The sequence below is a fragment of the Balaenoptera ricei genome, chromosome 2, assembly GCF_028023285.1.
Source record: "Balaenoptera ricei isolate mBalRic1 chromosome 2, mBalRic1.hap2, whole genome shotgun sequence".
Lineage (NCBI taxonomy): Eukaryota > Metazoa > Chordata > Mammalia > Artiodactyla > Balaenopteridae > Balaenoptera > Balaenoptera ricei.
The window spans coordinates 26,063,095-26,090,372 of NC_082640.1; the positions used below are offsets into that span (position 1 = coordinate 26,063,095).

Sequence of the window (27,278 nt, forward strand, 5' to 3'; positions counted from 1 at the left end):
ACTGACACACGGACGCGCTGTGCACATGGACATACGGGCACGTTTTGCATGTGGACATATTTTGCACCTGGACACGTGTTTTGCAGAGGGACGTATGGACACGTTTTGCACACTGACACCCTCTGCACATGGACACACGGCACGGCTTGCACAAGAACAAATATTTTGCACACGAACACGTTTGCATAGCAAACACTAGCAGCGAGCGCGGAGTCGGACGCACGTGTCTGCGGCTTGGCGCAGGCCCAGAGCTGGGAGAGCCGCGCCGGCCGGGCCTGGAACTACAACTCCCGGCGCGCGCGGCCGCCTCTCCTGGACGCGCGGCGACGCCGATTGGCCCCGCCCAGCGGGCGGTGCTAGTGGCGGGCCGCAGAGCCGGGACGCGTGGAGCCGGTGGCATGGAGACCCGTGCCGCAGACGGCAGCTTCCTGGGCGACTTGGGTACGTGCGGGTTGCCGGGAGTGCGGGGCCGCCTTCGCGGACCGAGAGCTGCATCTGCTGACATTCGCCCCGAGCGGGGACGAACCCGCTCCGAGGGGTTCGTCAGGGGCGTCTGGCTGGGCCCGGGTCGAAGGGCCGTGTCTTTAAAGGAGCAGGTCCGGGGGTCCCATGCAGCTCAGACGCGGTTTCTGCGTCCGGCTCCTGGTCCCCTGCCGGCTGGGTCATCCTTGTGACTTCAGAACCGGAGACCCACCGGAGCGCTGCGCACCCTGGGGAGGATGCGGGACTGTGCGTGGTCATTGCCAGGTTCCGAGGAGAACCTAGTAAATAACCACGCGGGACCACTCGTAGGGCAGCCCTGGCACGGGCCCGGGGTGGGAGCTGGACCGTCTTCCAGGAGCCCTGTGGGAAGGTCGTGCGCAGGGTCGTTCGCATGCAACGGATACACCCAGGAATCCAATCCGGAAGGAGCATGTGCCCTTGTCGCACTGTGTGAGACATGCGATCTCGCTTCTTAACTGAACCTTCTTTACCGTTTGGGCAACCCGAGAGTAAAATGGATTCGAGGGCAAAAGGCCATTCTTTGGGGAAGCAAACTTTCCCGCCTACGGAGTAATTCTAGGGCAAATGAGCAGTGAAAACACTTCCAAAACCTGCAAAGAAAAAAATAATCTATAAAGTATTTTTACACTGATAAAAAAATGTAGTGCGAATGAAAGTGAGAAGTCTTAAGGGTTAATTTAGCTTAAGAGGAACTGCAGCCCTAGCAAAGCTATTTTAGTTGATTTTGCAAAACAGCCACCTGCCACAGGATCAAAGGCATTTAATAAGCATCTCTGTTTTTACTTGGCATTCCACCCCAGGCAGGCACAGGACTTTGACCCTGCCAGTGTGTGCTGTGTTTGGTTGGTTCAATTAAATAAGCAATAAACAGCTCACCATGGAAGCCTTTTAAACACATTTTAATATTTTTGTTCATGTACAAGGTTCAGTAGCATAGCATCACTTCCGAGTATGTTTTTTATAGTTTAAGGAATGTATCTTTAGAAGAAAAACATATTCTAAACTAATGGACGCACAGTTTCTGGGGTTCGTGGCTATTTTTGACATTGTCATTGTTTTATTTCATATATTTCTCCCAATATACATCCTGCTGACAGTTTTATTCTCAACGCTAATGAATAAGCTCAATGTGTTGAATCCAGAGCAACACTGCTATCCCAGCAGAAGTAGAGGCCCATCATAGGAACTTTAACACATTTTATCATTCTGATCTCAAATTCTATACGTGTGGTATACTCTAACCAAACCGTGTAGCTTTATTTTTATTTTTTTAAATTAAAAAAAAATTTTATTGGAGTATAGGTGCTTTACAATGTTGTGTTAGTTTCTACTGTACAGCAAAAGTGAATCAGCTATACGTATACGTATATCCCCTTTTTTGGATTTCCTTCCAATTTGGTCACCACAGAACACTGAGTAGAGTTCCCTGTGCTATACAGTAGGTTCTCTGTAGCTTTATTATTCTTTTTTATAAATTTATTTATTTTATTTATTTAATTTTTTTTGGCTGCGTTGGGTCTTCGTTGCTGCGTGCGGGTTTTCTCTAGTTGCGGTAAGCGGGGGCTACTCTTCGTTGTGGTACGTGGGCTTCTCACTGAGGTGGCTTCTCTTGTCGCAGAGCACGGGCTCTAGGTGCACAGGCTTCAGTACTTGTGGCTCGCGGGTTCTAGAGTGCAGGCTCAGTAGTTGTGGCGCATGGGCTTAGGTGCTCCGCGGCATGTGGGATCTTCCCAGACCAGGGCTCGAACCCGTGTCCCCTGCATTGGCAGGAGGATTCTTAACCACTGCGCCACCAGGGAAGCCCTGTAGCTTTAGTTTTAATATAACACCTCACAGAGGTAAAGGTTGCAGTCTTATAATATGGCCTTATCAATAAGAACCAAGAATTTAGGGCAAGTCACATCCTAAAGTGAATCCAGTGTTTGTTACTTAGCAAATGTAATTCATATCATTATTGACCCTAGGTTGTGTCTATTTGTAAAGTTGAAAACGTGACTCTTGTATTCAGCATCTGTGCTCAAGGGCTTCTGACTTGGAAGCAAGAGGCTGGCAGAAGATGAAAGGGTGCCTTAGGGATCTGGGCTCTAAGCAGGGTGAGCTGCTGGTGTTCTTCAGTTATCCTCAGCCACGAAGTCTAACCAGTTCATTGGCCTCTGGGGTGTTGGGAAGATGGGATGGAGAGAGAAAAGGAGAGGCAGCCCCTGGGACCGTGATGAGAGCCACTGAGCTGCTTGGCCGTGTGCCAGGCGCTGGCCACGAGCCCTGTGACAGCTACAGGACAGTCATCATTATCGATTAACTTAGAGGTGAAACTGAGTTCGCACAGCTAGGAAGTCACAAAGCTGAGGTTTTAACACAGGTGGTTCTTTTTTGTTTTGTTTCTTTTTGTTTTGCTTGTTTTACGTTAAAAATGCTTATGTCCTTCCTATCAGATAGGTTCATCTGTAATCAATTTGTAGGGCTGTCTGGAGCGCTGAGCTGGTTTTGTGACTGGGATGGATGAGCCATGTCCGCTGTGGGTTCTCAGGGGACTGGGGAGCACTGCTACCACCCATCATCTCTGTACTATAGCACCTTTCAGGCTCTGAGAAATGTCTTTGCCTCCGGGGGTCCACAATCAGGATGGTAGATTGATCTGAGTCCTGGTGCCCGGGAACCTATATCCAAGTTCATCCTTTTGTTGAGTCTGTGGAATTTGATATATATATATATATATCCCCGACCAGGGATGGAACCTGGGGCCCTGGCAGTAAGAGCAAGGAGTCCTATCCACTGGACTGCCACGGAATTCCGGAATTTGATTTTTTAAACCTAGAATTGTATGGAAAGTACTTTGAGAGATCTAGATAATCAGTGCCCTGGCTGGGAGGTCAACTTCCTTAAAATCTTCTCAAATCGTGCTTCTGTTTCTGCCTTAGTGAAAGCTGCATTCTAAAAGTGTCTAGATGTGTCCTTTAGTGGAGAAGCCTCTGGGCACTATACTACACTGCTAATAAAAACGTTTGAAGGAAATGAGGCTGATTTTAACACCAGCTGGGATTCCGGGTAGTCACTGCGGCCAGGAGTGGCTGCCAACTATAGCAGTACAAGTGAGTTTTGATTTTTTTGTTATAACCCTCCTGCCCTGGTCATCAGCACCGTGGGGTGGGAGCGAGGCAAGGGGAGGGGTTGGGTGGCAGAGAATTGGATGAGCGGTTAGTAGGGGCTGCTGAGTGAGGGCGAGAGTTGGATTCGGGCGTTTCTCATTAAGCATGTTTAGGAAGATCTTTCTTTCCTTTTCCCTCGCTGTCTGCTGCTTCGGTAACCTCTTCCCACTTTTCTCTTTTGCTTTCACTTATTCTCTTTCACTTTCCTTTTGCCTCTCTTAACTGAGCTTTGACTGTCTTGTCCCTGTAGGAAAGTAAACCTTTTCTCTTTAATTTTTATCCCATTTAACAGATCTTAAAACCACGTTTGCCAACCTCAAGTTTACTGACAAACAGTATTTGGGGTATTCATAATTAAAACGCTGAAATAGAACTTGTTGAAAAATCTCTTCAAGAGTAACAAAATTCTCAGCCCCAATTTCTAAATGTGTTTCTACATATAAAAATGATTTCCATTTTCCCTTAGAATCAAGGTGACTGGTAATATCAAGCTCACTGAACTTTAATTCGGACAGCACGTTAAAGATGGGTGGTCACCACAAAGCATATATTAAGCACCACCTGTGCCAGGCACTTCGCATGTATTGTGTCTTTGGTCCTTACAGCATCCTCTGGAGCAGGTCTGTCATTCTTAGGTGCTGGTTTCTTTGTCCTTGTGGGTTTTTGCCCCTATTTTGTTTTTTCACTCTGTACTATCAGATGGATGGGTACACTTTGCCATGATTTCTAGGTCCTTTTAGCTCTTCAATCTGTTTCTGCTTTGTACACACAAATCCTTGGCCTTCTGGGACCTTGGGGGACAAGTCACTTGGGACCCCTGACTTTCCCAAAAGCTGTTTAGCCTGCTGAGAGCGGTGCTCAAAACACCAGCTCCACTGTGGCTTCAGCAGCCGCTCCCGGCGGCTACATCTGCACACAGGTGCCCCGCGGGCATGGATGGGGTATGGGGAGGCTATCCATCATCATTTCAAGAATATTTATTTACTGGGGTATTTGGGGAGAACGGCTTATTTCAGAGCTGCAGCTGTGGCCGAGAAGGACATGTCTGCAGCGAGGGCCCTGGGCCCCCCTTCATGACATACCTGGAGCAAGATTCCTGGCCCAAGCAGCATTGAAGGGTGCCTGGTGGATACTGAGCACGTTGGATCCGCTTGTGGTGTAGGTGTTCTCCGTGGTGTTTGGAAAACACTCTTTGTTAGAGTGGGGCTGCTGTGTGGAGGGGCCCCCCAGCTGGGGGAGGAGTGGTCAGGGTCAGGGTCTGCACGGGGGCCGGGTTCTAGACTCTGGACAGGTGGGTGGGGCCGATGAGTGCTCCGCTCTGCATGTGGAACGGGAGCCCGGCAGGCCCTGCACTTCGCAAGGACAGGCTCTCTAGGAGGGCCGGTGGGGCCTGGGCTGAGAGCTGCTGTTTGGGCTCAAAGAGCAGGATTCTGGGCTCTGGATGACTAAGCAGGATGCTGGTAAATTGGCTCTCTGGAGAAAAAAGGAAAAAAAGGAAACCTGATCTGATTTTCTGCTTTCCCTGGTGTAAATACTCACCCCACGCTGATTTCAGCTCCCAGGGGTTTCCGCCTGGCGGAATTGCTGAATATTTAACAGTCGGCCAGGGGAGCTGGTCTGGAACACCCACTGCTGGACACGCGTAGAGAAGGCGGGTGCCAGGGCCAAGGGGCTGGGACTCCATACGGGGGACTCATGCGGGATCCAGATGCTGGAGCCGGCGTCCCAGGTGGGGCTTTGGAACATGACAGACAGTAGAACTGGAGGCTGGGACCCAAACAGGACCAGCAGAAATAGAATGATGCTAAGAATCCCATCATGGTCATAGTGTGTGCTGTCGTCGTACACTTGCCTGGCACCGTGGCGGTAATGCCCAGCAGGATTTCACTGTCATTACCGCCACCCCAGGGGAGTAGGCAAAAACATCGCCATTTTATATGAGAGAAAGCTGAGGCTTAAAAAAAATTGATGTGTAATTGAAAACTGAGGCTTTGAGAGGATAAGTGACGTGCCCCAGGTCACAGGGCTAAGGGACAGACAGGCGTCGGACTCATGAGCTGGGTGGTTCCTGAGGCTCCTCACCATGTATCCCGCTCCCGAGGGAAGGTTGACGCTGAACCACTTGAAGCGTTCAGCTGGGGCTTCTTGATTCCCGAAGGCTGGGCCTGGGCAGGGCAGGGCCAGCCCTCAGACGTGAGAGTGTCAGGGCCCAGCCAAGGTACACAGGGGTGTCGGGCTGGGAGTCAGCCGGTGCACATCTGGGACCCAGGCTGGATCAATCAGGTCAGGTAGGGGTGCAGAAAAGTGGCAAAAATGTTCTCAAGCACCTGTCATTCCTTCTCGGGGTGACCTTGCACTTGTCCGGTAGAAGATCTGTAGGTGGTGTCGGTGAGACTCTAGTTTTGCAGATGATGGTTTTCACTTAGTCCTTCATGAGCTTGGCTTGACAGCAGCCGGTCAGCAGGAGGAGTGACACAGGTATCTCCGTGACCTTGAACCGAAGCACGGGCAAGAGGCAGGTGGGGCCTGGACGCTGCTGTCTGCCCTGCAGCTGTGGGTGACAACCTCCCCCATCTCTGGGGCCTCCTCCATCTTTGTTACTTCTTTAAAAAATAATTTTTAGGGCTTCCCTGGTGGCGCAGTGGTTAAGAATCTGCCTGCCAATGCAGGGGACACGGGTTCGAGCCCTGGTCTGGGAAGATCCCACATGCCGCGGAGCAACTAAGCCCGTGCACCACAACTATTGAGCCTGCGCTCTAGAGCCTGCGAGCCACAACTACTGAAGCCCGCGCGCCTAAAGCCCGTGCACCAGACTTCCCTGGTGGTGCAGTGGTTAAGAATCCACCTGCCAATGCAGGGGACACGGGTTCGAGCCCTGGTCCGGGAAGATCCCACATGCCGCGGGGCAACTAAGCCCGTGTGCCACAACTACTGAGCCTGCACTCTAGAGCCCGTGAGCCACAACTACTGAGCCCACGTGCCACAACTACTGGAGCCCACACACCTAGAGCCTGTGCTCTGCAACAAGAGAAGCCACTGCAATGAGAAGCCCGCGCACCACAACAAAGAGTAGCCCCTGCTCGCCGCAACTAGAGAAAACCCGCGTGCAGCAATGAAGACCCAACGCAGCCAAAAATAAATAAATAAATATATTAAAAATAAAATAAAATAAAATAAAGCCCGTGCTCCGCAACAAGAGAAGCCATCGCAATGAGCAGCCCCGCGCACCACAACGAAGAGTAGCCCCCGCTCGCCGCAACTAGAGAAAACCCACGTGCAGCATCGAAGACCCAACGCAGCCAAAAATAAATAAATAAATAAATAAATAAAATTTTTTAAAAAGTGACTTTTAAAAAAAAAAAATTTTTATCTATTTATGGCTGTGTTGGGTCTTCGTTTCTGCGTGAGGGCTTTCTCTAGTTGTGGCAAGCGGGGGCCACTCTTCATCGCGGTGCGTGAGCCTCTCACTATTGCGGCCTCTCTTGTTGCGGAGCACAGGCTCCAGACACGCAGGCTCAGTGATTGTGGCTCACGGGCCCAGTTGCTCCGTGGCATGTGGGATCCTCCCAGACCAGGGCTCGAACCCGTGTCCCCTGCACCAGCAGGCAGATTCTCAACCACTGCGCCACCAGGGAAGCCCCAAAAGTGACATTTAAAAAAATAATTTTTAAGGTTTTAATTGTGGCTAAAGTTTTAATTGTGGCTAAAAACATAGAAATGGTTAAGATGGTAAACTTTAAGTGTGCAGTTCAGCAGTATTAAGCACATGCACATTTTGGTACAACAGAGCTCCAGAATTTTTTCATCTTATAACACAGGAAACTCTGCACCTGTTCACCTTCCCATTTCTCCCCTTCCCCACCCCTGGCAGCCACTATTCCATTTTCTGTCTCTACGACTTTGATTCTAGGAACCTCATATAAGTGGAGTCGTACAGTATTTGTCTTTTGTGACTTGCTTATTTCACTGAGCATCATGTCCTCAAGGTTCATTTACACTGTAGCCTGTGACAGAATCTCTTTCGTTTTTAAGGCTGAGTAATATTCCATTGTGTGTATATATCACATCTTCTTTATCCATTCATCCCTCCATGGACACTTAGGTTGTTTCCATGTCATGCCTATTGTAAATAATACAGCAGTGAATAGGGGTGCACATATCTTATCAAGTTAGTGTTTGCATTTTCTTAGGATAAAAATTGCTGGATCGTATGGTAGTTCTGTTTTAATTTTTGAGGAACCAGAATACTCTTGTCCAAAGTCCTTGCACCACTTTACATTCCCACCAACAATGCACAAGCGTTCCAATTTCTCCACATCTTTGCCAACATTTATTTTTTGTTTTTTGATAGTAGCCATCCTAATTGGTGTGCGGTGGTATCTCACTGTGGTTTTAATTTGCATTTCTCTGATAATTGGTGATGTTGAGTATCTTTTCATGTGCCTGTTGACCATTTGTATATCTTTTTTAGAGAAATACCTATTTAAGTCCTTTGTTAATTTTTTAATTGGGTTATTTATGTTGTTGAGTTGTAGGCATTCTTTATATATTCTGATATACATGGTTTACAAATATTCCTCCCCATCCTATAGGTGCCTTTTCACTGTTGACTATGCTCTTTGATGCACACAAATGCTCTCCTGTGTTATCACACCTGCTGCTTCTGATCTCTGCCCTCAGTTGCTGCTAAGACAACTGCAGCTGATGTTTATTCACTAGAAAATATGGTTCCCAGTAAGTTGCACTTCCTCTATAGACTGGTCATAAAGAGATACGATTAGATTTTCTTTAAAAAATTTTATGTCTACACTTTATAATTCACATTAGTAATTCCTTCCATTCATTCGTCCCTTATGCACTCAACAAGCAAGTGACGTGAGCATCTTTGTTGGGCCTCGCACTGTGCCAGGTGCTGGGAATAGAGCCAAGCCAGTGACTCCCGGCAGGCTCACTGCAGCCCCGCCTCCTCCGTGATGCTTTCCTGATGGGCTATCTTGCTTCTAAGTTCCTGTAGCTTGACCTGTTCCACCACTATCGCAGTCGTCCTGTTGTTTTGAATTGTTTCCCCACCCTCCCCCGCCCATGACCGTGACCTGCTGATTGCCATGTCCATCCGTCTCTGTGCACCGCGGTGGGAGAGGCTGCATCTACCTGCATGGGCTGCTGAGGGATGCTCAGGCCTTCCCTGCACCGCATTCCTGAGCTGCACTTTCCTCCTTCCTGCAGGACCCAGGACTCGCCCTGCTCTCCTCTTTTTACTCAGTCTGCCCTTGGGGTTCTGCTCCCCCCAGACTGACTTGAGAGTGATCCACAGCTGCTTTCCACTACCCACCCCGCAAGACAGGCATGCAGGTGGCCATTCATCACGACTGGAAGACATACTGGGGTCCCCAAGCTTGGCTTACTTACTTACTCCTGGGACAGTAAGTAAGACGTTCCCCAAGCTTGGCTTTTACATTTGTGGGGATCAGATCTCCCTCTGCGTTCCAGTCCTCCGTTCACTTCCCCGGCCCCCCATGACCCGTGTGCAGTCGCACAGTTAGGTGCAATGAGGGGGTTAAAATACCACAAATAGACTCCATTTATGGAGCACTTACTCTGTGCCCGGCCCAACGCTAAGTGCTTTTACTTTCATTCATTTAATTTTCATAACCCGCCGATGAATGAACTATATTATTATCCCAATTTACAGGTGACAAAACTGACAGTCAGGGAAGCTGTTTCTCGCACAAGCTAATAAATGGCCGCGCTGAGTTTTAGCCCTGAGCGGTTTGGCTCTGGAGAACCCTGAGCCACGCACCACGTGGCTCCACTGCGGGGGTGGGGTAGGGCTGTAGGTCGGCGGAAATGAGGGGATCTCCAAGAGGGGACAGTCATCAACACATAACCCAGGAGGTTATCCATCTGCCAAGGAAATACATTCACCCCAGATATGGTTCGTGAAAGTGCTTCTGATAAGACTTGGGAACCATGTGGTTGATCAGAAGGTTTTCTAGGGAGATGTGATAATAAAATGTAGTTATAATAAAAGGAAACTGCTTATTATGAAGAGGTGTGTAATGTGGTCGTCTGCCGAAGTTGGGGCTTGACAATAAGGATGTGTCAGCATAATCCAGCACTGTTGTCATTTATGACGTTTTAAAAGAGTGTCTAGAAGACTGCCCTGTATCCCAGGTGCTCTGACGGGTGTTGAGAAAACATCCTGTAGTTTCTGCATCTGGGGAGTTTATACTCTGAGTTTGCATGCGTTTGTCTGCACCTGGCTTAAACTGTAAAGAAACATCACCCTCACACCACAGGAAGCCTGGCTGTCAGGGCTGCAGGCCCCACGTGACCAGTGACTCACCTGGTGCTTCCCATCCTCAGAGCCGACTTTAGGCAGGTGGCCCGACGGCCTCGGCACTTCCCAGCTCACGTCTAGGCAACATCGGGGGCGAGGGGTGTGTCGAAACTGTGAACGCTCTCAGCAGCCTCTCCCTCATGTGTCGTTCAGTGGAGTTGGGTCAGACGTCCTACGGGAGATGGGAATCCTGTGATTAACTTAGACCGCTTGTCTGGGTGGGATGGATGGCTCTGGGAACCCACTACTAGTCTACTTCTGCTGCACGGCAGGCAACCAGGTGGGGACCACAGCACAGTAAGGCCTGGTGGAGGCACAGATGAGGGGCTCACCCAGCGCGGATGGGGCTGAGGCTGGGCAAGGCCTCCTGCAAACCTGACCGCTGCACTTCAGTCAGGAAAGGAACAAGTAGGCGTTATCTAGGATGAGCAGGGAGGGGTGGGGGGTGAGATAGAGAGGCCAGAGGTGGGGAGAGAAGGGAGCTTTGTTCAGAGGGAGAAGTGGTGTCGGTTCTCAAGTGTGGTCCCCAGACCAGCTGCATCAGCATCGTCTGGGCACTTTTTAGAAACTCAGATTCCCAGGCCCCACCAGGACCCCTGACTCAGCTCTGGGGGTGGGGCTCAGCAGCCTGCGATTTCACAAGCCCTCCAGGCGATGCTGATGGAAGCTCCAGTTTGAGAACCTTGGCTAAAACATGGGAGGTCAGGGTGCTGCATCTCGTGCACCTGGTTCTCTAGAGCTGAGGGCAGGGGAGGGGGGGAGGGGGAGAGGTAAGGCATTGTGGAAGAAAGGGGGGATGTTAGAGAATTTTACTCCTTTTTGGGAGAGGAGTCGTGCCTTTGTTTATTTCTTAACACATCGTTGTTGAACATGTATTTTACGAGGTTGGAATGCAAAAATAAATAATTATAGTTTGAGATGAATGAAAATGAAGAGATAACATACCAAAACTTATAAGCTGCAACTCATGCCATACTTAGAGGAGATTTATAGCTGTAAACGTTTACATTAAAAAAAGAAGAAACAGCTCAAATCAATAACCTAATAACCTTTCATCTTAAGACATTGGAAATAGAAAAGCAAACTAAACCTAAAGAAAGCAGAAGGAAAGAAAGAATAAAGATTAGAGAGGAAATGAATGAAGTAGAGAATAGAAAAACAATGCAGAATATCAACAAAACATAAGTTGGTTCTTTGAAAAGATCAACAAAATTGACAAGCCTTTAGTTAAACTGACCAAGGCGGGGAAAAAAGACTCAAATTACAAAATCAGCAATGAAAGAAGGGATGTTATTATGGACATTACAGACATAAAATGATTATAAGGGAATACTATGAGCAATTGTTTATTAGTCTGCTTGGGCTGCCATACCAGAACACCACAGACTGGAGGCTTAAACAACACATTTATTTCTCAGGTTCTGGGGGCTGCACGTCCAAGATCAAGGTGCCAGCAGGCTTGATTTCTCCTGAGGCTTCTCTCCTATGCTTGCAGACAGCGCCTTCTTGCATGTCCTCACATGGTCTTTCCTCTGTTCATACTCATCCCTGGTGTCCGTGTGTCTTAATCTCCTCTTCTTATAAGGGCACCAGTCAGATTGGATTAGGGCCCACACTAATGGCCTCACTTTAACTTAATTACTTCTGTAATTAAGTTACATCTCCAAATACAGTCACATTCTGAGGTACTAGGGGTTAGGGCTTCAACATATGGATTTTGTGGCAGGGGGCACAGTTCAGTCCATAACAAATTATATGCCAACAAATTAGATAATGTACATTAAGTGGACAAATTCCTAAAAAGACAAACTACCAACTACCAAAATGGACTCAAAAAAAAAAGTCTGAATAGATTTATAACAAATGAAGAGATTGAATTATTAAAAAAAACTTAAATAAATGAAAGCTCAGGCCCAGATGTCTTCACAGATGAATTTGACCAAATATTTAAAGATTTAATACCAATTCTTCATAAACTCTTCCAAAAATTAAAATAGAGAATACTTCCCAACTCATTCTCTGAGTCCAGTATTACTTTGATGCCAAAACCAGACAAATACATCAATCACAAGAAAAATGACACTTACGAATGTAGACCCCCAAATTCTCAAAATATGCACAAACCAAATTGAGCAATGTATAAAAAGATTATACACCATGACCAAGTGGAATTTATCCCAGGGATGCATGGTTGGTTTAACATCTGAGAATCAATCAATGTAATACAGCATTTTGACAGCATTAAGGAAAAAAAGCCAGCATGATCTTTGCAATAGATGCAGATAAAGTACTTGACAAAATGCAACACCCTCTCATGATAAAAACACTCAACAAACTAGAAATAGAAGAGAACTTCCTTGACCAGATAAAGGGCATCTCTGAAAACCCACAGCTCACATGATGGTTTGTGGTGAAGGACAAAGCTCCAGGACCAGGAACACGGCAGGAGGTGCCTCTCGGCACTTTTGGTCAATGTGGGACTTGATGTTCAAACCAAGGCAGTTAGGCAAGAAAAAGAAGGCATTCAGATTAGAAAGGAAGAAGCAAAGCTACCTCTATCTAAATGCATATGACATGATTTTGTATGTAGGAAATCCTGAGATTTCTGCTATAATTGAATAATTAAATCAAGTCCCTACTTTGAAGGCTCTCCCAGGCCAGGAGGGGGGACAGTACAAGTGCTGCATCGTAAGCATGTAGATGTCAGGGTTGTGGGAGACGTGTCTTCCGGAGAAGGAGATATTTCAAATGGGCCCACGTGGATGACATAACATCTAAACAGGAGATGCAAAATGCATGATCGGGGTGGGGGCAAAGGTGGGCTTCTCAGGCAGAGAGAATATATGTAGAGATGCAGGTGTGCAAGGGCAGGGGGCCACGGTGAGCCAGCTGTGTGGCTGGAGAGTGGGCTTGTGTAGGGCAGTGGTGGCAGATGGGTCAAGGAGGTGAGCAAGCTCCAGATCATGAAGGACCTTGTAGGCCTCACCAAAGACTTGGACTCCACCCGCGGGCAGTGGGGATCACTCAAGGATTTTGAGTAGGGGTGTTTGGACCAGTTACACCATCGTGTATACAATGGCTTGGGTTTCGTAAAGGGTCCTGGGGTTCATCTGACCTGGACAGAAGTGGCATGCTCTTAGCACCGCATGTGTTTCTTTCCAGGTTTCTGGGTGGAGCGCACCCCCGTGCACGAGGCAGCCCAGCGGGGGGAGACCCGGCAGCTGCAGCAGCTGATCGAGAGTGGGGCCTGCGTCAACCAGGTCATGGTGGACTCCATCACGCCCCTGCACGCGGCCAGCCTGCAGGGCCAGGCGCAGTGCGTGCAGCTGCTGCTGGCCGCCGGGGCCCAGGTGAGCCACCCGCAGCATGGTCCCCAGACTGGTGGGACCAGCTCCACAGGGAAGGAGGCTTGGGAAGAGCGTTCTGTGTTATGCAACACATGGGAAGAAAGGAAACCACCGCAGGAGGCTGAGAAGGAGAGGAAGGGGGAAACCAGAGTGGGCTGTAGCAGGGGCCAAAGGAGGAGGGAGGGCTGGTCTCCATGGCAACCACACCCGGAGGACCAGTGAGCGTGCTCGTGGACCTGGCTGTCGGGAGGTCACTGGTGGTGGAAGAGAAGGCCGGGTTAGCAAAGCGATGGCATGCTCTGCTCTGCACGTGGGCAGGCAGGCTGTGGACACAGAGGCGGGCTGCCTACCGGGCTGGCGGGGCCTTGGCGGCAGGAGTCTTTTGGGCTCAGAGAGCAGGATGACTAAGTGGGATGCTGGCAAACTAGCTCTGGAAGGACAGGTAAAACGAACAAGAACATTCGCTGCTTTCCCCTAGTATATGTACTCACACCACAGCCCATGTGGAGCCCCCAGCATATGGTATCTGGTAACCAGCTGGTGGAATTGCTGGGTATTTACCAGTTGGCTGGGTGAGCTGGTAGGAGCTGCCGTGGGACAGCGGTGGGGGGTGAGGAAGAAGGGAAGGCTGTGCTCTGCTCACTCTTCCCAGAACTTGGCTATGAAGGCGGTTTCACAGGAAATGGAACCAGCTTCAGCATGAACCCAAGTAAACAGCTGAATTTGGACAAATTCTAAGCAGAATCTGCCAGTTTGGGGAGTTGCCTTTTCCTGCCTTATGATTTTCCAACTAGAGGAGGCATGTTAAACAGTTTCAGGCACTCCTCCTAGCTGAGGCTGGAGTTAAAGCCCATTTTCATACCCTGCCTGTGCTTATTAGGTGTTGGGGTGGTGGCCGGAGTGAGGCTGAGCTAAAAAAAAGCCCCCAGTTGCACACCCGCTGTACTTAGGCGGCCAGTAGACATGCCCTACTTTCTGTCTCTGAACCCCCTTGCCTGGCACAGCACCTCGGCACGTAATAGAAAACCTAAGAACTTCGAAAAACTACGTGGTGTCTCAAAGATGAACGTGCATCAGGATGAGAAGGCGAGTGGCCTGTACCTTGCCCTCTGCCCTCTGATGCTCGTTTCCTCCCCCTCAAGGTGGACGCCCGCAACATCGATGGCAGCACCCCGCTCTGTGACGCCTGTGCCTCGGGCAGCATCGAGTGCGTGAAGCTCCTGCTCTCCCACGGGGCCAAGGTCAACCCGCCCCTGTACACGGCATCCCCGCTGCACGAGGCCTGCATGAGTGGTGAGTCGGGTAGCGGTGATAGCCAGGAGGGGAAGCCATCTGCTGGTGAAGCGGGGCTCCCAGGCTGGGTCTGGCTCTTGGTCCGTCAGCCGTGGAATCTGACGCTTTTCCTCCTGGAGATACAGTCCTCACCCAGGGCTGGGGGCTGAAGGTAGGGTTCTATTTCTAGCTGATTCGGTGCCTTTCAGATGCTAACCCTGGAAATGGGTGCCCTCGGCAGCCGCTCACTCGTTCTGCCCTGCAGGCCCCTGATCTTGTGGGGAGATGAGGCCCAGACGTACCCCCAGGCAGGCACTCTCAGAGGAGCCGAGAGCTGGTCCTCGAGGCTCAGGGAGCAGGTGGGTTTTCACCTGCCCTCTGAGAACAGGTGGATTTCAGACGGTGGGAGGATAAGGCTGCTCCAGCCTTGCTGGGTCAGACGCACCCAGCAGAGGAGCTACAACAGGCAGAACTGGAAATTTGGGGCGAGGCCAGCTGGTGGGCAGTGTTTCAGATGACAGACCAGGGATTTTGGGTTCGACTGTTTTGAGCAAGGTTTGCACACTTGTGTCTTGTGCTTTGGTCGGCGCGGTGTTCGTCTTCGCTGCATTTGTTAGGGTGCTGGGTGTGGGCTCTTCCACGGCTGCACACAGGGCCAGTCTTTGCTGCCCTCACCCCGAATCCCACAGTTAGGTCACCTTGGTCGCCCACAGGCACTGGGAATTGCTACAGACGGCTCTGAAGGTTTTTGAGCAGATGCTGAATGATAAGAACACATTTTTGAAAGGTTTGTTTAGTGGCCATCCATGTACAGAGTAGTGGAGGGAAGTTTATTTTTCTTCCTTCACCTATCTTAGGTTCATTGGCTGGGGCCCTGCCGATGAGACTGACAAGGGACCAATTAACAAGAGAAACACAAGTGGAAGTTAGTGTGTGCATTGCACATACACACGGGAGAGCTCAGGCAAAGGGTCGTTAGAATTGGGGTTTATGTAGCATCTTAACAAAGAGCAGTAATTCTGTCGAGCAGGCACAAGACCAAGGAAAAGGACCATGAGCTTCTAGGGATGGTAAGCTATATGAAGGCAAATACAGCGGGGAACTCCTGGGAGACAAAGGCCAGTTAGTAAGATTTGCGGTGTGGACTCCTCTGGTGCCGGCTCTGGGCTGATCAGGGTCTAGAGTTGTCCCTGGTGGTTAACTTCTGTCTTTCCTGGTAGAGACGGGAGGGGACACCTTTATACATTTATGTCCTGCTTTTAGACAAATGGGGGAAGACAAGAGAGCTTTTCTTGTATCTGCTGCTTCTTACTTGTCTTCAGCTCCAAATAGTCCTTATGCCTAAGTGGCATATTTTGGGGTGGCATATTCTGCTGCCCTTCAATATGAAATGGCGGGGGGGATATCCTGGAAATGAAGAGATGAGCTGGGGGGCCATCGCAGTGACCCAAGTGCAAAGCTCTTGGAGCCCAGGTGGGATGGATTCATGTGCAGAGCTTTGAGGGAAGAATCAATGGGATTTGACGTGAGGGAGAGGAGAGCACGGCGTCAAGACCAACTCAGGGTGAGGAGGAGGCTGGCTGGGGAGTCGGGGGAGGACCTTGTCGTGGGAGGCATGTCCACCCGAGAAGGGCCAGCGCCCGGTGGTGGAGGTGGGGCTGGGTTTCAGGGCTGGAGGTGGAGAGTCGGTGCCAACAGCCAAGCATGATCAAGGGATGAGAGAGGATGGAGTCTGGGATGGGATGAAGCCTGATCCCAAACCGGAGTTAAAGACGCTGTAGAGGAGCCAGGAAAGAGGCCAGAAAGGCGTCTGCTGGGAGTGGGGGTGGGGGGGGACCCGAGCAGTGGGGAAGTTTAGGGAAGTTCATCCAGGCAGCTTGGCATTCCTGACACAGCTTGGGGGGCAGCTGGAGGTGGGGAGACCCTTCCTTTTCCCCTGAAGGCTGGAGAGCAGTGAGGAGCCTTCTCTGCGTCCACAGCTGGTGAGCCCAACTTTGTGTTCTCCCAGCACGGGTGCCGGCCGTGCCCTCCCTCCTTTTCTCCCACTGCCTGGTGAGCTCGGGGGGCCACTGAGCTCCCCGGGGAAGGACACCCACCCCGTGTCCAGGACCCACTGCTCCTGGTCAGGATGCAGGCCCACTTCCCTTCCCTCCTGCTGCCGCCAAGCTTGGGGCTCACCTGCTCCAGCAGCCGCGTGTCTGCCAAGCCTGTTATTTCAAATATATGTGATACGATGCCTTTCCTCCGTCTCCATTTCTTTTAAGGAAGTTCTGAGTGTGTGAGGCTTCTTATTGACGTTGGGGCCAACCTGGAAGCGCACGACTGCCACTTTGGGACCCCTCTGCACGTGGCCTGTGCCCGGGAGCATCTGGACTGCGTCAAAATGCTGCTCAACGCAGGTGCGTCATGTTTATACCTGCCCGGCTCACTGCGGGTGCACTGTGTTCACCTGTGCTGCGAGCTGGCAGAGAGCTGACTGGTGCAGTCAGGCAGCCCAGGTTTGCAGCTGGTTCTCCCACTTGTCAGCTGAGTCCTTGGGCCTCAGTTTCTCCATCTATAAAACTGGACAAATAAAACCTATTTTGCAGGACTGTTGGGAGGATTCATGATAACATTTCCACAGTACTTGCTGCACAGTAGGTGCTCAACGAACGCAAATGATTATTTTTGGCAGCCGCAGGGGATTGTCCCCAAGGCTTGCCTGGTCTGAATCAGGAGATGGGGACCAGGGGAAGCGAGTCAGCTGCGTCAGGATCCAGGAGGCTGTCAGGTGTCCTAAGGATAGAGAGGTTCCCACGGTGAAAAACAAAAACAAAATAAAAATAACCCAAGAGACTTCCCTGGTGGCGCAGTGGTTAAGAATCCACCTGCCAATGCAGGGGACACGGGTGCGATCCCTGTTCTGGGAAGATCCCACATGCCACGGAGCAACTAAGCCTGTTCGCCATAACTACTGAGCCTGCGCTCTAGAGCCTGCGAGCCACAACTACTGAGCCCACGTGCCACAACTACTGAAGCCCATGCACCTAGAGCCCGGGCTTCGCAACAAGAGAAGCCCGCGCAATGAAGCCCGCTCACCACAACGAAGAGTAGCCCCTGCTCGCCACAACTAGAGAAAGCCCGTGCACAGCAACGAAGACTCAACACAGCCAAAAATAATTTATTAAAAACAAACAAACAACCTGCCCAACTGAAGCTAGAGTCAGGACCTGTCTACCACAGAAGTTTTAAAATGTAGCCAAAGTGGCTACGGGCAAGGAGTTATTATGAACCCAACTTAAATTTTTTTTTTTTTTCAAGATTCTCTTTATAAAGTAGGGTCACATCTAATGCATTCTTTTTTTTCTTAAATTAATTAATTTACTTACTTTTGGCTGCATTGGGTCTTCGTTGCTGCACGTGGGCTTTCTTTAGTTGTGGTGAGCGGGGGCTACTCTTCATTGCGGTGCGCGGGCTTCTCATTGCGGTGGCTTCTCTTGTTGCAGAGAGTGGGCTCTAGGCATGTGGGCTTCAGTAGTTGTGGCACGTGGGCTTCAGTAGTTGTGGCTCGCGGGCTCTAGAGCACAGGCTCAGTAGTTGTGGTGCACGGGCTTAGTTGCTCTGCGGCACGTGGGATCTTCCCGGACCAGGGCTTCAACCCGTGTCCCCTGCACTGGCAGGCGGATTCTTAACCACTGCGCCACCAGGGAAGCCCCCAACTTAAATGTTTTGTTGAGGGAACATTTTAGCTCAGCCATCTTGTCCATTCTGGGGGCAACCTAGGGAAAAACCAAAATGGTTCAGAAATAGAGGATGAATTCTTTCCGGATGACGGTCTTTTGAGCATCAGTTATATACAGTTTTCTACTACTGAGTCTTTTTCACTTTAATGTGCCACTTTTAAGTCTTTTCAGTGAACACGCTTCATTTTGTGTAAGGTTAGTCACTGGGGTAGTTTTTGTTTTTTATGCAAAGATTAAATATCTAGATTAGAAACAGTGGGTCTTCCAGCCGAGTCGCTCATGGAATGGTTGGAGCCCGTTTCTGTCCACGGCATCTACGTATTGTTCCTGTTGAGCTTATTAAAATAAAAATTTCATAGCACAGCCACCCTCTGCAGGGTGCCTGGTGTGCATATGTGCAGCACACCTTCATCTGTTTTCTCTCTGGTTCCTTTCTCGTGGTTGGAGGGGAGAGGATCAAGCGAGTGGTGTAACCCACTGTCCTTTCTGTGTCCTGAGGACCCTGTGTAAGTGATGACTCCTTTGTAGGAAGGAGGAAACCAGCTCCCCCGACCCCTGGGTGAGGGAGTTTCCAGGTTCAGTAAACGAAAGGATCAGAACTAGAGCAGATTTCAGAGTCTCTCTGACGCGGGGGGTTCAGCAGTGTCAGCAAGCACTCACCTCCTCTGAATCTTACATCTCTGCCTTCCTCACCGTTCCCTTTATCCCACGCCTGGCGTCTCTAGTAGGGGAGAAATGGCTGCAGCAGCAGAGTTTGGCTAAAATGCAGATTCTTGACTCTTGAGGCTTCTGATGGCTTCCTCACCTCAGAAGAGCTAAACTCCCCCCTCACACTTCCCTGTGTCCCATCGGCCTGAACTGGGTTCGAGTCCAAAACTTATCCCATCCCTTTGGCCAGATTTTGCCACATTCTGAGTGGCTGGGGCCTGGGTTGAGGAGAGGGATTCACCCAGCAGTGCCCAGCCCTGCCCCAGGACCCCTGCCCCGGGACCCCTGCCCCACACCGCAGGGTGCAGCTCCTGGGTGGGAGGCAGCCATGATGTCCACGACGGCCTTAAGCAGGGGATCCGGTGGTTACAAAGGGAGCTTCCATCCCCTGGGAGTGAGGGCTGAGGAGATTTCCCCTGGGGCAGGTTCCTGAGGTGTCAGCGTCTACCACCAGCTCCAGATTTCATCCCTGATTCTGTTGTAATCTCAGATGGTCTCCTTGACACCCCTTCCTAGATCACATGCATTCTTTTCTTCTTAAAGAAAACTACTTCTTAATTATGGAAAATCTCAAACATACAGAAAAGTAGAGAGAAGAGGACAGCATATGCTTTCTTTTTAGAGTAGTGATTTGTCACTTTTTGCTGGAACATCTGATGAAAGCTATGGACCACATCTCTAGAAAAACACACGTGCAGGTGCTTTTGCACGCGATTTTGGAGAGGGTCCTGGCCCTGCAGGAGGAGCACAGCCGTCGGGGCCACATGGTGCCCCCCCCGGGGTGGACACAGAGGCTTTCTGTTGGCAGCGAGGTCAAGCTGCCAAGCTGCGGATTATTTTTGCAGAGGATTGCGGCCAAGGGGGTGAAAATCCAGTTATTTCTGGTGAGGTAACTTTTAATCTGGTCCCCGGCAGTAAATATTTAACCGTGCTGGGAGCGTTCAGAAGGGGCGTCCACCTTCCCAGCAGTGCTGGTCCCTCACGTCTCTGCTGTTGTCTCAGCGAGCAAATCCCAAGCCCCTGTGCTTGCCACCCTGTCCCGGGCATTACGCCGGGTTCTATTTTTATATATATATGTGCATTTAAAAATTTTTTTATTTGAGTATAGTTGATTTACAATGTTGTGTTAGTTTCAGGTGTACAGCAAAGTGAATCAGTTATACATATACATATATCCATTCTTTTTTAGATTCTTTTCCCATATAGGCCATTACAAAGTATTGAGTAGAGTTCCCTGTGCTATACAGTAGGTCCTTATTAGTTATCTATTTTATATATATTATTGTGTATGTGTCAGTCCCAATCTTCCAATTTATCCCTCCCCACTCCCTTTCCCCCTGGTAATCGTACGTTTGTTTTCTACATCTTTGACTCTATTTCTGTTTTTGTAAATAAGTTCATTTGTATCATTTTTTTAGATTCTACATATATGCGATATCATATATTTGTCCGTCTGACTTACTTCACTCAATATGACAATCTCTAGGTCCATCCATATTGCTGCAAATGGCATTATTTCATTCTTTTTCATGGCTGAGTAGTATTCCATTGTATGTATGTACCACATCTTCTTTATCCATTCATCTGTCAATGGACATTTAGGTTGCTTCCATGTCTTGGCTATTCTAAATAGTGCTGCAGTGAACATAGGGGTGCATGTATCTTTCTGAATTAGAGTTTTGTCTGGCTATATGCCCAGGAGTGGGATTGCTGGGTCATATGGTAGCTCTATTTTTAGTTTTTTGAGGAACCTCCATACTGTTCTCCATAGTGTCGTGCTGGGTTCTTGGTGGGCGTGTGACAGCCCCTGTCCTTGTTCCCTGAGGTTTTACTGAATCCACTCTAATCCTGTTTTGCTTTGAAATCAGGCTTTTGATCATGAGCAAACTCTGCTCCCTTCTCTCTGATGCGTGAATTGAGAATTTTTAAGGCCCAGGTGGCGTCGGGTGTTTTGCTGGCTCTGGCTTTTGTCCTCAGTTCCAGGCAACGTCATCGTTAGTCCCACAAAGCCACCTTCTCCCTGGCTTCTCCGTTCCTTCTTTCCTCTGCCCCCCTCACCATCCCACCGTTCTAATGAGTATCTGTGTGTTATTGGTTGAGACATGAATTTTTCACCACGGTAAATGGTGTTGTTATAGATTTGACTCTCCTTCCTGTTTGCTCACCCATTCCTGAATTTTCGAGACCCACCCGTGTTGCTCCAGGAAGCTCTGGTCCGTTGTTTTCCAGCTTCTGCGGAGACGCTAGCTGCCCCTCTTAGTCACCAGCCCTCTCTCTGCGCCCAATCCAGTGATACCAAGGCACATTTTAAACAGATCCCGTGTGTCCCTTGGAACAGTCACGCCGCCAAGCCTTGTGTACCGAGAACCCACAGTGGGCGGGAGGGAAGAGCTGTTCAGTGCTGGTTCTCCTTGACCTTGAGAATGACTCTGCTTCCCCACCCACCCTTCTCCGTCCCTAAAATAGAGACAGCCTCTTTCCTCCCCGATTGGCAAGAATATTGAGAGAATTAATGACCTGAGAGGAAGCCACAGGGGCTTCAGATTCTGCAGACTTTGCAACTTATTTTTCATTACAAGTTTAATGTTCAAATTCATATTTGCATTATGGCTGCAACACTATAACATTACTTATTCGTATCAGCAATATTGGAAGAAACCCTTGATGTGGTATATTGGTTAGATTGTGGGGAAAATGCTTCTTTTATTTCATGTATTGATTTTTACTATTATTTTTGTAATACGTATCTGCCAAGTTAAATAATTAGGTAATTTATCCTGCTTCCTAACTGAGGGATTCTTTTTCCTGACCTGCCGTCTGAGTTTTCGCTCTGGGAAGTAGGGTAGCTTTTCTTCACGTGTGTTACGTGTTGGCATGCTTGCTATTTTCTTAGCATCACACAGACTACTTTAGGAACACAGTTCTTATATTCTACTAGGGGATTAAAATGATTTTAAGTCAGAAACCAGAAAGCAGAAGTTTTCAAGTATTTTTGAGCTGTGGGACTAGAAAATCTAATAGCCTTATACCCCCTCATTTCCTCTTGTTCTGACCCTCAAAATTTCTTATTACACAGTGACATACTGGTGATCTGATTTTTTTAAGCCTCACCTTGATAATATTTTATGATTGTGATTTGAATCTGTTATTTGAGGGAATATCTTCACTGATGCTGGGCTCTTTGCTGGCTTCTTGAAAATACTTTTCTCCCATCCCCTTTCTCTTGTAACCTCCTTATCCACTTGGGAGCAGACCTCAAAGAAGTTGGTATTTTCTTAAAAAAAATTCTGAGGCTCCAGGGGATCCCACTGTATAGAATGGTGACGGTTGTACCCTAAGAATGGTGTTTTACACAAATCATATTTTTATCAAAATCTCTTATTTTGAAAAAGCATCTAAAAATGCTGTGTTTAGTTATTACTTGTTTGCATCTTTCTGAATGTCTACTATCATCCCGAGAGCGAGGTGGATGGCAGAGCTGAATTCAGTTACTATACTTCCTCTCTATCTGAACTTCAGGGAATTTGGGGGGAACATTCCCTATTTTCCCTTTGAGCCCCCCTTTTGTAAAAGATTTCTTATATTTAATGTTCATTCATTCATACAACACACATTTTTAGAGCCACTGTCCTGTGTACATGGTGTGTGAGTGCACGTGATGTGTGTGCCTGAGTGCATGTCTGTATCTGAGGTGTGTGCAGCTGTGTACCTATGTGCACATGTGTGTGCCTGTGTGTGTGTCCATGGTGTGTGTGTGTGTGTGTGTGTGTGTGTGTACACGTGGAGGATGGCAGGAGAGCCTGAGCAACTCACCTGAGCTTCCAGAGCCTCAGGACCTGGGGACAGACAGCATAGGGCGTTAGAGCAGCCTCTGAACTCACAGGGAAGGTTTCTGTCTTGTTTTTCTTCTTTTTGGTTGTTTCCAGTTATACTTCTTTTTTAGCTCTCTTTTCCTAAGGAAAAATAAAAGGAATCAGTGCTTTTGGATTTTGAAGAAGGTTTTGAAAAGGCTGCAGCAGAGTCTTGATTTTGTTCCTGGGGAGGGGTTGCTCCTTTTGTGTCCTGTGCTCCTTGGTGACGTTTGTTCCTGCTCCGGACCTGCATGCAGGGGCCAACGTGAATGCGGCAAAGCTCCACGAGACGGCGCTGCACCATGCAGCCAAGGTGAAGAACGTGGACCTCATCGAGATGCTCATCCAGTTTGGAGGCAACATCTATGCCCGGGACAACCGGGGGCGGAAGCCATCCGACTACACTTGGAGCAGCAGTGCCCCCGCCAAGTGCCTGGAGCACTATGAGAGTGAGTGTGTGTCGTTCGTGTGATGCCTGCACTGAGGTCTGCAGGGGAACCTCATGCAGGAGGCTTTGTTGCGATCACGTATATCAGTTCATCTCTGAGTCAGTCGTTTCTTGACTCAGACTGGGTCCCTATGAGGCCGATGATATAGATGCAGCCCTCACTCTTCAGGGAACAAAAGACAAACCATCTGGCTAAGACAAGACCTCCTCTCTGGGACACATTTTTAAATGAGTTTACATAGAATTACAGTCACAAGAGGCTTTCAAACACTTATCAATTGAAAAAAAGCCCATTAATTCCACATTTTGCCAACCTTACCCAACCAAAATCCATCATGAGTTTAGAGGCAAATACCATCCACGTCTATCGGGGAAACATTTCCTAGAAGGTGTTTCTTTTCCTGCATTCAAATAATCTGGGGGAGGAGGTAAATGGGAAAATGAATGTCACTAGTAATTCTGTTTATTTTTCTTTCAGAGAGCTTTGTCTTTCATAATGTTTCATAAGTTGAGAATACTCTCTTTGGTTGATTTATACTTTGATCAAACACAGATGGTCCTAAAGGCAGCCTTCGAGGCCAGGCCCTGCTCTGTTCACATTCCCGTGGCCCAGCTGCCAGGGACCTCCAGGCACTTTCCTTCTTTGGCCCTGGTGTGCATCCCTCGTGAGCTATAGCTCCAGGCTTCATCTTCAGGCCTGTGGCCCTGACTCTCTGCCACCAAGATGTGCATTTGTGGACTATCTGCCCCTGTGGGTCAGTTCTCCGTGGGTCCCTGTGGCCTGTAGCGATCAGGAGCAGAGCAGAGCCTGTGGCCTGGAACAGCAGGGGTGGGCAGCCAGCACTGCCTGCCCGAACCTTCCCCCAGCCCTCATTTGTCTGGAAGTTTGACAAACAAGCCTGCTAGCTGTAGATTAGTGCTTTGCTGGCAAATCTGTGTGCTGAGTTATAACGTTATGGGGAAAAACATAAATCACAAAACCCCAAAAGCCAAAAGCTTACAAAATGAAATCCCAGTGGCCATGACCTGAATTCCATTTCCTGATCTTCCGTCCTTGGTCCCTATTTGTCCTTCCTGGTCGCCTTCCAGAGAAGGTACTCAGGGTTCAGCCTCTTTTCAGTAAAAGGGAGGTGTTTTCAGTTCCATGTTGGTACTTGTTAAGTTGAAGGATGCTGTGCTTCTTCCTTAAGCTAACCTCATGTGCGTCTTGTCCCCTTTTTCCAGAGACACCTCTGAGCCTGTCCCAGCTCTGCAGGGTGAGCCTGAGGAGGGCGGCTGGCGTCAGGGGGCTGGAGAAAATTGCCAGGTTGAACATCCCTCCCCGGCTCATTGACTACCTTTCCTACAACTGAGCTGCAGACACGGGGTCAGGGTGGGCCGGTGACACTGGGCTGCTGGCCTTGCTGAGCCCAGCGTTGGGCCACGGGGTCGCTCTGCCCTGGGTGCTTGAAGTCATGTTGTTGCTGTAGAGGACTGGAGTCCCTCCGGGCCGTCCTGTTTCGTCTTCTCTGCAGACCCTTGGCAGGTGTTTCGGAGGCCCTGGGAAGGCCCTGGGCTGGCCCTCCCGGGACTTCAGTCTAACTCTGGCATCCTCCCGGCCGTGCAGTTGTCTCTCTTCACAGACCTCCCTCGGAGGGATTGTCAGGAAAGACTCTCCCAGGAGCACAAGGGAGCCCAGCGGGGCTGGGGGTCCAGAGCCCTGATGCTGATTCCACACGCCTGGGAGGCGCCATCTCTGATTCCTTCAGCACCAGGTGGCCCTGGGTGTTCAAAAGGAGGACCTGTGCTGAAGAGGGGTGGGCCTCTGGGAGGGGGGGTCCTGACTGCGGCCGGGATGCCACTTTGGGGACAGCCTGCCACTTGGGTGCTGTTTTCTGAAGCCACAGTCGGCACTTTCCGAGACCCACCTGTGCCCAGGTGTACCCACCGCTCAGGGGGGCTTTATACGGGTCTTAGTGGGGAAGCCTCAGGCTTTTTATTCCCCACAATAAGCTCAGTGTTTCTTAGGAAGTTTTTATTTTGTGGTCTCAATTCTTTTAAAAAGTGTATAAAGCAAAAACTTTTAGACACATACGCTGTAACACTTAGGTTTCGTTAACAAGTCTCTAAAGCAACAGGTAAAAGGAAGGCATCTCAGCACATCTTCCCAGGGGTAGTGATCCAATGTGAAGCACTGTTAGGAAGCTCTTCAGAGATTGTTTTTCATCTCTTTCTACAGCTGCCAAATGAATCCTTTTCCCACCCTAAGTTTTGCTCATTCCTTGAAGCTCTGCAATTGGCAGAAGAGGTCGCCGGCACCTGGTGGGTACTGTCAACCGTGGATTCATGCATTTTGCGGATACTTAAGGAACATCTGTTATGCTTCAGGCACTGCCTCAGTGTTTTGAACTGGCTAAGAATGTGACTCACCATCAAGGCAGGGAAAGAAACTGTTTCACAATCTGTTTCTTTAGTAATAGAAACAAGTAATTCTACATGATAAACCATGAGGTAACATGACATAGTATGTTCAGACTGCATCTGTCTGCTTAAGATTCTATATCATAGTTTAAAAAACAAACCCAAAACCCGGGCGTTAAACTAGAGGACTTCTGTATAAGTAGTTGAGGTCTATTTGGTTTCAGGGGAAATGGAGAAGGTACCGCTTGTGAACCCTCTTGAGGGTCAAGCCTGAAGCCATCGTCCCCAGAAATGTGACCTCACCGATTCCCCCAGGAGTGTGGGGAGTAGAGTGAGCCAGGATGGGCCAAGGTCATGCCAGCTGTGCTCACAACCAGAGGCACCTCTTGGCAGGTCTACCTGGGTGGGGCCCAGATCTGGTGGAAAGTTCCACGCTGGCAGCTGTGGGTATTTTCCAGCTCCTTGGTTCTGGCTGTTGTTACGATGGTGCTTCATCGTATGTGGAGATGAGAGCCCCTCCCATTCGGCTGCAGGTGTACATGCATGTTCTGGGTAAATCAGTGTATCTGTGTGTACTAATAAAATTAAAAAGAGCGTTGGGTTCTGCCCTTTCATCTCTGTAACAGGAACTTGCCTCTAGCCATGAAAGTTGCTAACATTTCCACACGTGGAGTGCTCAGGGCAGAATCCGGTCCCCATACTCACTGCTCAATAAAGGTTGTTGGAGAGAGTCCATCCTTGTGTTCACATGGCCCTTTTCTTACTGGGGTGTGTGTGTGTGAGCTTCATCCTATGGGAGTTAGAGGGGCCACTGTCATCTCCTCTGGGTTTTGGACGGTCAGGTGATGTCTGTCTCACATTCCCATCTTCCCACCTCTCTGTCCCTGGTGCTGGTCTCAATGCCACCCACGTGCGGAGAGAACCTGCCCAAGGGATCAGATGACTAAGATTCTAGGGCCTCCTGTACCTACCCCTCCCCACCTTTACTGAGATGTAATTGACATAAGATCCTTCAGTCTAGACCCATCCGTAGGGTGAGGCTGAAGACATCTCTCCAGCCGTCTGAGCCTGGGTCTTCCCAGCTGCAGGAGAGGGATCAAAGGTCAGACTTTGATCATTGAAAGGATGTTGATGATCAACCACTGAATCTTAACAATGAGAAAATGAGGCCCCGCTAGGCTCAGATGTTTTTGTGAGGCCAAAATTAGGTGATTAGAAGATGCCTTGAAAACTGAGATGTGCTCCTCAAATGTAAAAGTTGTATGTGTGACTGTTCTGTGGCTTTGCTGATGTGTGTAGATCTTACAGCCATGTAAATAATTCTCTTCTGACTTTGGGATAGGACCACCTATTTCAGGAGTAATCGATTCAGAAGTCCTCGCGGTTTACGTTTTAAAACTCAATGTGCATATAGGGAACTATATTTAATATCCTGTGATAAACCATAATGGAAAAGAATATGAAAAAGAATATATATATGTGTATAAACGAGTCACTTTGCTGTACAGCAGAAATTAACACAACACTGTAAATCAACTAT

General features: G+C 49.1%; 1 protein-coding gene and 1 long non-coding RNA gene across 7 annotated transcripts in view; one reads left to right on the plus strand and one right to left on the minus strand.

Annotated features, from left to right (window-relative positions):
* The first annotated feature begins 353 nt into the window (after nt 1-353).
* Nucleotides 354-26,473, plus strand: ASB13 (ankyrin repeat and SOCS box containing 13). Of its 4 annotated transcripts, XM_059912218.1 has the most exons (8): nt 354-441; nt 13,153-13,340; nt 14,480-14,630; nt 16,874-17,008; nt 23,148-23,339; nt 24,563-24,594; nt 24,945-25,092; nt 25,557-25,650. In XM_059912218.1, the coding sequence occupies exons 1-8, from the start codon at nt 399-401 to the stop codon at nt 25,565-25,567; spliced, it is 900 nt and encodes a 299-aa protein (XP_059768201.1). In that variant the 5' UTR covers nt 354-398; the 3' UTR covers nt 25,568-25,650. The 4 variants fall into 4 exon arrangements, with proteins under 4 accessions (XP_059768201.1, XP_059768199.1, XP_059768203.1 ...); XM_059912216.1 differs by lacking the exon at nt 24,945-25,092 and having other exon boundaries at nt 25,557-26,473; XM_059912220.1 differs by lacking the exons at nt 24,563-24,594; nt 24,945-25,092.
* LOC132359020 (uncharacterized) overlaps nt 10,003-27,278 on the minus strand; it is a 45,591-nt gene continuing 28,315 nt past the window's right edge. Inside the window, exons 3-7 of one of the 3 annotated variants that reach the window (XR_009500685.1) lie at nt 22,853-22,992; nt 17,978-18,367; nt 16,788-17,171; nt 14,439-15,368; nt 10,003-10,162 (exon numbers count right to left, since the gene is read on the minus strand). This is a non-coding gene — a long non-coding RNA (uncharacterized LOC132359020). Of the gene's footprint in view, nt 10,163-13,399; nt 15,369-16,787; nt 17,172-17,977; nt 18,368-22,852; nt 22,993-27,278 lie in introns of those variants that run through there. The other 2 variants (XR_009500686.1, XR_009500684.1) reach the window with 2 other exon arrangements.

Excerpts from the sequence above, each read along its gene's own strand:
- ASB13 (XM_059912216.1), top strand. The coding sequence starts at position 399 with ATGGAGACCCGTGCCGCAGACGGCAGCTTCCTGGGCGACTTGG. Across the intron at positions 23,340-24,562 it reads GTGCCTGGAGCACTATGAGA|AGACACCTCTGAGCCTGTCC; the intron begins GTGAGTGTGTGT and ends CCCTTTTTCCAG. Across the intron at positions 24,595-25,556 it reads GCCTGTCCCAGCTCTGCAGG|CTGCCAAATGAATCCTTTTC; the intron begins GTGAGCCTGAGG and ends CTCTTTCTACAG.